This window comes from Aythya marila, assembly GCF_965140915.1.
Source record: "Aythya marila genome assembly, chromosome: 1".
NCBI lineage: Eukaryota > Metazoa > Chordata > Aves > Anseriformes > Anatidae > Aythya > Aythya marila.
Window position 1 is genome coordinate 85885762 of NC_139042.1, and position 10468 is coordinate 85896229.

General features: G+C 40.2%; 1 protein-coding gene across 1 annotated transcript; it reads right to left on the reverse strand.

Annotated features, from left to right (window-relative positions):
* Positions 1-1105: 1105 nt before the first annotated feature.
* TASL (TLR adaptor interacting with endolysosomal SLC15A4) lies at positions 1106-9486 on the reverse strand. Its single transcript, XM_082751585.1, has 2 exons — positions 9350-9486; positions 1106-3265 (listed from the first exon to the last, which is right to left on the reverse strand). The coding sequence occupies exon 2, from the start codon at positions 3262-3264 to the stop codon at positions 2389-2391; it is 876 nt and encodes a 291-aa protein (XP_082607711.1). The 5' UTR covers position 3265; positions 9350-9486; the 3' UTR covers positions 1106-2388.
* Positions 9487-10468: the final 982 nt, after the last annotated feature.

Consider the following 10468-nt stretch of genomic DNA (forward strand, 5'->3'; position numbering starts at 1 on the left):
TTGCAGCAGCCGTGCTGTCTTATGCTAAAGATCTGTCTTTTTTGCACAGCTGCATAGTGAGTTGCTGTAATAGCTCTTTCCTCTGAAAGCCCAGCCCCAAATCCTCATTGCAGCACTCTGACACAGCAGCTAAGGGGTCAACACTGTGAGCAAAACTACATTTCCACATCAGTCTGTGGGCAAGCCGCTTAGTCCCTGTTCCCCAGGTGCTGTTACTATTTACTAAATCTCTTCTCAGAATGGAGGCTGTGGCCAGCGGATGTTTCCTATAGCTCTTAGTCACAGATCTGCCAGTTAGGAGGAGAACCAAAATCTGGACTTCCAGGTCACAGATGATAAAAAGCTCTTTTGTTCACACGGTGTGTGCTCTATGTAGTGGGTAAAGTTGAGTGCAAAAATGGAGTATGCTCTCTGATGAAGGTGCCAGATCTTTCAGCAAGGGAATTGATATATATGTATTTGACTCTGGAAGTTCTTCTCTTTTTGTTTTGTGCTACTCCATGGCTACAGTCATGTGAATGTCAATAGGAATAAACAAAAAAATGCATTTTGAAAAAAAAATGATCACGCATTTGCAGGATGTAAAAATGACTGTTTGATTGCTTTTGCTGTCTTCTGCAAGCCATTTTCATAGATGCTTGTGTATCTTTTTATTCTGGGAGAAATTAAAAAAAATTGAGAGATCTATTAATAATGGATTTTGCTTGTGTAACACATGACTGTATGTTATCTTGAATGTTACTGTCTATTTAGAATAGTATTTTTTCTGTTTGTAAATTGAATTTGATAAAAGTCTACAAACATTATAAATCAGAAATTATCAATCATGAGTTGTTGAATAATAGTATTGGGGTAGGCTGCTATGGCAACAGAATTACCATCTCTGACTTCACACAGGAAAGGTTCATATAGCAACTGTTTTTTTGGATACCCCTTCATTGCACAAGCAGGAAAATATACTGAGCTATCCAGTAGTCTCTGGGAAGAGAGCAGCAATAAAATAAACTGACATGTTTATTACATCGCATTTGTTTTTGAAATACACATAAATGCATGCCTTACATTTGTAAAACAAAACAAAAGAGGAACACAAAGGCCAAAACAACAGTGTTGAATCACTGGCATGAGTCACTGGCATGAAAACATTTGATGAATATTTATTATAAATTAGTATTTACATTAAACTTAGAAACTCAACCAATGATGGATTGTCATTGACAATGTGTTATATATCATACCGACTCAAAGCAGGTAACCATCCTTGCCCTTGACGCAGCTAATTATTTTTTTTCTTCTTTTTTAAGACTTGTGAGATTTTACAGAAGACCTTTCTATTAGATATATGTCAAGTTCAAATAACCTTGGCCTATGACATACAGCAATGCTCGTAACAAAAGGAGGGGTTGGTCATGCTGCTGAGTGGTCTGTTTCTGCTTTCCTTCAGTGGTCAAAGGAATTGGTCACATTAATTACTGGTGCTTTGGCTTAGCCCTTATTTTTCAATTTGAAATTCTCTTAAAAATAGGGGGGAAGAGAAAGAAGCGTTCCCCTTATTATCACCACTATCCCTACATGACCACGCCGCAGTCTTTAAGTCGCTGACAAACATGGTGGGTGTCTGTCTGGCATCTCAAGTCACTGACGTCTGTCGTAAAAGTTCAGCTCGGCACAAAATATACAGCTATACACACACACTCCTTCTGACAAAGTCTGTCTGGAAACAGAGTTTTTGCTTCACAAAAAGGGACGGTAAAAAAAGGGATGGTGGAAGACACCAATGGATTAATTAGACCTAGTATAGAAGAAGCTGTAAAGTGTCTATTAGTTAGTATCTTTAAGAACAGATTATAAAAAATATCTGACAGAGGTGTTATAAGTAAAGCAGTTTGGGTCAAGGAGATGAACCAGATGGCATCCTGAATTCTCTGTTTCTGTGGCTCTGTGATCCCTGTACTTGCAGAGGTGTGTGAGCCTTAGCTTCACAAAGACCCTCGGGTAGGATGGCAGATTCCAGGGGAGGAAAGATGAATTGAGATGTCAAGGGGGAAGAAAGAGAGTATCTGGAAGAGTGTCATATGCTCTTAGTCATTTTTCTACTTTTTTTTTTTTTTTTTTTTTTTAATGTCCATGACTCACTCACTGAAATAAGCCTTTGGGAAAAAAACATTAAAAAAAAAAAAAAAAAGTAATTCATCTGGCTCACAATAGGGGGACATCTGTGCAGTACAGATATTTTTACTTAATATGTGCTGGAAAATGTAACTGGTAGACAGTAAATAAATTTTAACGAAGCAAAAAAATGTCTGAAGAGATAAAAATAAAAAATAATAAAAAATAAAAATTGAGTTTGCAGAACCTAAAAACTGTCTAACTGTAGAAATTCAAATACTACACATTAGTGTTGCTGTACTGGGAAATATGCAGACTGGGTGTGCTAATTTCAGAGGATATTTGTTCACTGGCTATTTGTAGGAAGCGGCTGATGACAATGTCTTTGGCCTTGGTGGTCTCCATATTCCTCTCTCGTGATATCTGCATGCTGATTTGGTCTACGTTAGTCATGATGAGCTCCGAGGCCAGGATCTGAGTGGGGGATGCCCTGTTTGCTGTGCTATCCATGATATACTGCTTGTACAGCTCCACCAGCTTCTGCTCCAGGTAGTCGTTGAGGGCCGAGTCAGAGAGAGGCTGCTGGTGTGGCATTAAGCTCGCCAGCCGCCAGCACGATGAGAAGCCTTGGACTGGCCTGCGGATGGTCTCACTGGGGGGGACCCTCATGGACTCCATGGGTGGAGGAATCTCTGAGGACTCCAGGAAAGGGCCGATGCCACTGTCACAGGTAAAATCTGACGCCACTGAGCTAATAGGCACCACATAATCCCCAGCTATATGCAAGTCATTGTAGTTCTTGCAGATGCTTTTGCAGGAGGATGGAACCAGGTAGGTGTCTTTTCTTGCCAGCCCCTCGCAGACGTCTGTAGCTGGAGATGTCTGCCCTTCAGGTGCTGGGTGCTCTGTGGGCTGTAGGAGATTATCCTTCTGCCTTCTGCTGTGTTTGCTGTCTTTAGAGTGGACTGAGGAAAAACATTTGCCAGCAGATCTGCATCTCTGAAGGAAGCTTTTTCCTTGTGCTTCTTCAATGGAAGAATAATTAATGGACCTCATTTCATACACCACTTCCTCGGCTGCCACGTTGGTGCAGAGCTCAGAGCTCAGGTCTTCACAAAGGTAGGCAATTCTGTGAAGGTAACCTTCTGACAGCATCCTTCAAGAAAGGAAAGGAACCACCAGCAGACAGAAGAACGACAAGAAGAAACCATTAGTTCATTACCAAGTCAGTGAGTGATGATTATACTCACACCTCTATTACAAGCTGCCGAGATATATTTCTAATTTGAACATTAACGCTTGTCTCTCTTTCTGGGGGACTTGAGTCAATGAGTGAAGTGATCAGATCATCTCCCTGTTGTGCTGTTAACTCAATTGCATCAAAGTATATTCTGTGTAACACAGCATATGGTATGTATGATACATCCAAAGACAAGTGAATTGGGAAGAGAGGAACAAGAAGTGGTTTGCTTTGGTAATAAGTGCTATAATAGCTTGCATTTAAATATTTATATTTTTTCCCTTTATTTCAGCTAAAAAGCCAAGGGTTTCCCCCCTCTTTCCCTCTCTGAAGCAACTTTTATTGTGTGTGGTTTGTCATCTGCCTCTGAACTATGTTGATTTGAGATTCATATCGAGAGTATAACCCTTTAGTATCCAGACTGATCAATGACTGTAGGTGTGAATCCTTTTTCACTAAGAAGTCTCAGATCATTAAATTAGCACTTATCACTTCCATATGCTAAGCTGGATAGAATTGGCTCTAGTTTTTAGACATTAAAATGTCAATAACAAAAGCAAGGCTTTGTGGAGACATGATTCATTAGACTTGTTTTAGACACCCGAATTGAAATTAGATGAATTGTGCCCTACATGTGCTGATCACTCTCCAACTACTGTAAAAGGATCTTCTTAAACTGACCGTCCTAGATGCAGCGTGCTTTTGAAAAGACACATTTCAGTGCAATACATAGGCAGATGTGCATTACAGAAGTATTCCAGTTCCTTCACTGTTGTGATACTCACAGAAAGCCATGAGTATCACCAGCTCTGAAAACAGTTTTCATCGCATTTCTGCAAAGGCACAATCAGGTTCCAGAAGTCAATAACCCTATCCAGTCACTGAGCTGGTGGCTCATCCTCAAAAGCTGTGTAGCCATGTTAGCAGTAAAAGACAGGGCTCACTAGCAATGACAGAAATGTGTCTGCTCCTCAGCAAATGTTCTGTCCACACTTTAGCAGTTCCACTGCCATATAATTGTCCATAACTCCACCTTTGTGCCTTTCATTTAAATAGATGTCAAGGAGGTGATTCACAGGAAAGATGTCCTAAAGAAATTGTGTGGTCCAGCAGTGAGAAAGTAAATCTTAAACAGATGTATTTTTCTTTGTTTAGGACAAAATATCTTGTGTGATAGAGGAGCAAATAAAATGTCTTTGTTTAAACAGTGGGAACTTCTTTCATTTACTATTTAATCTGATTACATCATTTTAATCCTTACAGATATTGTCTGTGTAGGTTTAAGCATATATCCCAATTAGTTGTCAAAGCACCTGCTGTAAAGGAGCACTGGAACATATTTCCACAAAATGTGAATAGTGGTGAGGTGGGATCTCTGCAGCACATGCAGTACTACATCATTGCTGCTGACGACTGTTGAACTAATATTTTACAAGAGTGAAAAGACTTTCATTTCTGAGTCAGGTATATCTTGTGTTGCAGTTGCTCGTGCAAAATGCTGCAGAAGTATTAAATGTTGGCTAAATCCTGTCTAACTGTGGATATGGACTTGAGGCATATGTTGGCAAGAAGATAGTGTGAGAAAAGACTTTCCTCAGGGGGAAAATAAATCACTTCCACACTATAAAGATGGCTGCTGGAGGAAAAAATAATCTTCCTTCAGAAGGAAATGTTCATGAAAATTAAATATGTCCAAACACTTGCTTTGGTGAGTCTGAATCCCGTCTGCTGCTTCAAGTTGTGTGAGATTTCCCACAGGCAGGTAACATTTAGTGAAATATAGTCCATTTTAATCCATTTACATGAGATGCAAATATATAGAGAGCTTGTCAATCTTTGCATTAAGTTGCTGTTGTCTTGCGTTAGGTTTTAGATGTAAGTAAGGTACCACCACAGAAATCTCACCCAAATGCTTGAGGTGCTCTTGTTGTAAACCTGCCCTTCTCTTCCCCTTTCCCTTCTTTCCCCTCCTTGTGCAGTGCAAAGGCTGTTCCATTCCCCTCTTTCCCTGACCCAGAGGGCTTCTGTGTCAAGTTGCCACCAGCTTAGGGTAGCAGGAACTGTTATATACTTATTCCTACATTTACTTTTAATGTTGATTCTGAGAAACAAGTGAAAATATAACGTCTGACCTATTCACTTCTTAACCAACATGCGCAAAGCCATGTGGGCTCAGGTAGCATGTGACATTTCTGTCTTTCCTACTACCCAGATGCATCTTGTTTCTGTCATAAGGTGATACATTAGGGAAATGAAACTGCTGGTTTCGTTTCTTCATGCTGCATTCTGCAGTACCCATTTTCAGAGTTTTAGAGCACAGGGTCTGAGACTGAATTGGAAACAAAAGAACAGGCAAATTCAAAAAGATTAGGCTCCCGTCATGCTTACGAATTACATGTTTTGTTGAATGAGTTACAAGTTTACCCTCTGATGGTTGCAAGAGCTGTGGCACTAATCTGATGATATTCACAGCTCTGCAAGGAAATCTGATTGAAGCTCTGATGGGTTCTGTCGAGAGCCAGAATGCAGAAGTGAGCTATATATATCTCTGGTCCTAATACTTATCATATATCCATGTCACATTGTTATTACATCACGACTGATGGCTGGCCACACAGTTGGGTCACCCTTAATTCTCGTGTTTTACATCGGACAAGGATGACAGTTTCCATTAATTCTTTCTTTTGTCCTTTGTCTTAGTCCCCCTCCTGTGCCACACACACACCTATACACCAAGACTGCAAATGCATGGGGATTACATCTAATGCCTTTCAGTATTTGGGGTTTCACACTCCTTACATTCACCTTTCACTTTCCTCTTCCTGAACATAATGCATTATTTTTGTTGTACTAGGAAAAATAGTCCGGTCTACAATGTTGTTCTGATACATTTTTCACATGAGATGAACAAACCAATATTTCCTTGTACAGCTACTGTCTTGGCGAAGGGAGCTGGCTACATCCTATCTAAGCACAGATCACAGTGGAGACAGAGGGAGCAGGCTGTCTGCTTTACATTCTTTTCTATCTTACGTAGTCTTTATTACTCTCAGAAGTTCTTAAAAGCTTGTAGGTCTTCCCTGGGGTTTTTGTTCAGTTTTTCAGAAGAAAAGCCTAAAGGCAGGATGAATGTTTAAAGCCATGTGGAGAATCCAGTGGTATTGCTACTATTTTCTGAGTGGCAGCAAATTTGCTGGAATATAATGCTTGGAGATGGTGCCAATGTTTGCATAAAGATCTCATATTATAGTCTGGGAGCAAGCAAATAGAATGGGAGTTCTTGGCTTAGGATAAGCAAAAAGCTTAAGGAACGCATGAGAAGGGTACACAAAGTTATATGATAAATTGTGCCCCATATGAAAACCTGAGCAAGATCAAAAGTTGCTAGAGAGAATGGAAAGAACATGGTGCCAGCTGGAATCACTGCTCTGTGGGGAATGGGACATTATTTTGCATTGCAAAAGGAGGGGATGGAAAGCACACAGAATAGACAGGCCTGTTTTGAAATGGAATATATCTGGCTTTCAGTTCTCTGAGTGAGGCTCTGAATGGCACTGAAGCTGTGCTCTTGGTAGTTTCAGTTCAAGTTATAGCACTGGATATAGCTATAGGTATAGCTTAATTGAGTTATAGATACAGCCTATGATCTACTAGATAGGACTGCAATTAAAGTCTTCCCATCTCAAGGGAACCCAAACCTTGTGGATCCATCTTTCGTATGTTTTCTCCTAGTATTATCTTTTATAGTCTGTGGAGAAACAGACCCCTTCTCTGAGGTTTGAGATCTCCCTCTAATTGCAGGGCATGCATGCGAGAGTTCCCCTGGCAGGCAGGGTAGATTGGAGCAGCAAGCCCACATATGCTGCAGGATCCACATCTCACCTTCCACGACGTCTGGCATGAAACAGCTCCTGAGAAGCCTCAGTGCAGCCAGTATGGGGAAATCAGGACAGCGAAGAAGGAAGTGAAACAAGCTGTGCGTATGGATGAGTATATAGCCTGTCCTTAATGTATAAAACCCATGGTTTTTGGTGGGTGAACCCCATTTCTTAAGGGCTATCTCCAGTGCCCAGTGCTGGCTTAGGTAAATGTAATGGAGGCTGCTGCTTGAGTTGGGAGTTGGCCCTCTTTGCCCATGGCAGAAGAGAAGAGGACCCGCCAAGCGGTGCTTCTGCACTTCCCCTAGTGCTGCTCTGGAAGACCTGAGAGCTGTGGGACTGTTCCATGAGGCTATTCCAGCAGCAGCAGCAGCAGTCCTGAGCCAAGTCCCCTTTTTCCCCCTCCTTGAAACTCTCTTTTTGTCTTCCTTCAAAAGAAAACCTGAGCCTGGCTCATCTTTATTTGCCTATCCATGTTTCAGGAGTTGCAGGAAAGCTAGGAGTCCCACCCCTACAAGGACATATGGGCTGCTTTGTGGGGAACAGAGAAGGTTGAAGAGGATGAAAATCCTGTATTTCAGGAGCATGAAGGAATCACCTTGTGCAACGAAGTAACAGAGAGATCTCCTCCTCAGAAAACACAATGTGCTTTATATGTTTATTGTAATGTGAAATGTTCTTGCTTGACAAATGTCTACACAATCATGCTATATGGATGGCAATGAACTCCAAGAGCACCTGGCTTCCTTCACTTTGAAAAGTACATTCTTAATGTATGTTTGAGTGCTGTTTTATCTTTAAGTGGAGTTTTGGGGGGACAGACTTCCATAAAAAAATGAAACGAAAACGGTATGTGGGTAAATAGAGCTTCTTGAGCTCTTAAATCCTTTCCCATCTAATTCAGTTTTATTAGTTCCTTGAAGCTTTGTACAAAGCCAGCCTGATTTATTGCTTTCCATATTTTCCTTAATTATCTGTACCCATACAAACTTGTTTTAGGACACCGTTAATCTGATTCGATAGCATTTTACGTCTCATATGCAAAGCTGTAAGGAGCAATATGAAACGTAAGGCAGGAAGGGATCGAGCTCCACATTCATTAGGATGACTTGACTACATAATATTTCTAGACTGTGTTTTTCTCCGGGGTGGGAATAATTTCCTGTTTCTGCATTTCTGTGTTTATTTTAATTAGTTGTCTGTTGTTGTTATGACTGAACTATTTGCACTGAAATATTTTGTATCTAAGCAGCTGAAATAAAAGGGAAATAAATTCATATGTTATAGAAGAGAAGTGTATAGTTTCTAGATGTGAAAAGAATACAAGGCAAAGCAAGAAAGACAGAAAAAGCTGAAGGGGTTTCCCAGGAGGAGTGAGAGAAATGTTGTACTAACAAACCTTCAAACATTGGTCACATCTGCAAAAGAGTATAAAAAAGGAGGGGAGGGTGTACACCCAGGTCATGCTGTGAATTTGCATCGAACCAGGAAATTGGCTGTGAATCAGGAAAATGCAATGACAACATTTCTTTGTATATACTTTTTAACATCACCTTTTTTTAAAAAAAAAAAAAAAAAAAAAAGTCTCAACATTTTCTCTGTTAATATTTGTAACATTACGGCCTTTTTTTTCTATTACAGTTATTTTTATTTTATTTTCTAATCTAAAAATAGAGTACACCACTTCTAAGATGATCTGAACTGTATGCTACCATGCAAAAATCAATAAAAAATACCATAATTATTATAAAAGCAATACACTTGGTAAGATTCCCTGTAAAAGTATTCTGGAGAATATTATTTTAGTATGATTTTATGACAGTCTTCAGAAGGATCAGAGAATCAATCAAAATTTTTTTACATTCATAATCACAGTCAATTGTGGTTCTGAAGACAGCACTTTTGAAATGCTCTTATCTCTTCTTAAGGCAGCAGAAATTGCATGTGGACAGTGGCTGGGACTCTGCAAACATGTGCAGGCATTCCGAACAGTCAGAGAAAGCACATCTTCATTTCACCAGGTACCAGCTGCAGTCCCACGCAAACAGAACCAAGCTGCTTTGGTAAGCAAGGGCAACATTTTCATACTTTTATATAGCGCATAGTATATTTCAGTTCTTACCTCCAAAGATACAGCAGCTGACCGGGTACAGAAAACTGGTTGTCTTACAAACTGTTTAAAGCTTCCTGTGTGGCTGTCCTACCCCAAAATGCAGCGTTCTGTTTTTATTTCCTTTTCAAATACACTTCTAAGATGACATATGCTTTATTTCCAATCCTTTATAGTGCAGAAGTATAGAAAGAAAGTCCCTTAGGAGTTGAGGGGGTTTTATAACTGACTGAACCACAACGCGTTAGACTTGCTTCCTCTTTTATGTTTAAATGAAACTTGATTGTGAAACGGTGTATTGTTAAAATAACTGGTTACAACACACTCGGTCCATGCAGACAGACTTCTCTTTATTAACTATTTAAAACAAACATAAAAAGAAATCGTTCACCTTAGTGAACTGAACATCTAAAACAATCTTAGATAAAGTGCTCCTCTTTTGGTGATTTATGGTTTACCATATTTCAACCATTACCCACCATTTTCTTTTTAATTGACACAGTAAGACATCTAGACCTATCAAGATCGTGGTGATGCCAAATAAACATGAAGAGTGAGATGCCAAAGCAGAAATGCACTTCACAGCAGGACTACTTTGTTGTCTGCAGACCTTGTTATATCTCAGCTTCCTCCCGAACAGCACAGCTTAGCTGGTTTATCAAGTTTTGTTTTCACTGCAAAACTTGTCATGAGGAAGGTTAGACTCAGGGTACACATGGCTTGTCTTATCAGGGACAGTACGTTAAAATACTTTGGTCAACTGGGAGTTCACCCTCCAAGCTTGAGGTCCATGGGCAAACATTATGGCTTTGAGATTGGTATGGGAATATTCCTTAAAGGACAGAGGACGTGCACTGTTTCAAGGATGTAAGAGCAAGTCCAATGCATCAAGAGTCCAATGTATCCACGTCCTCGAAGGAGAAAAGTGCTTCAGGTAAGCTGCACTGTTCCTTCTTTCCTTCTTACCACAATCCTTCTTCTCCCACAAAGAGCACTCCCAAGAAGATGCACTATGTACATCTACCTCATCTTTTTATATGGGTTCAGGAGTGTGTTTTCAAAACATTTCTGCCAGGTGTGTGCACTCGCTGTGCTCTGGTTTGCCTCTCAGACCTGTCTCGAAGCATGTGA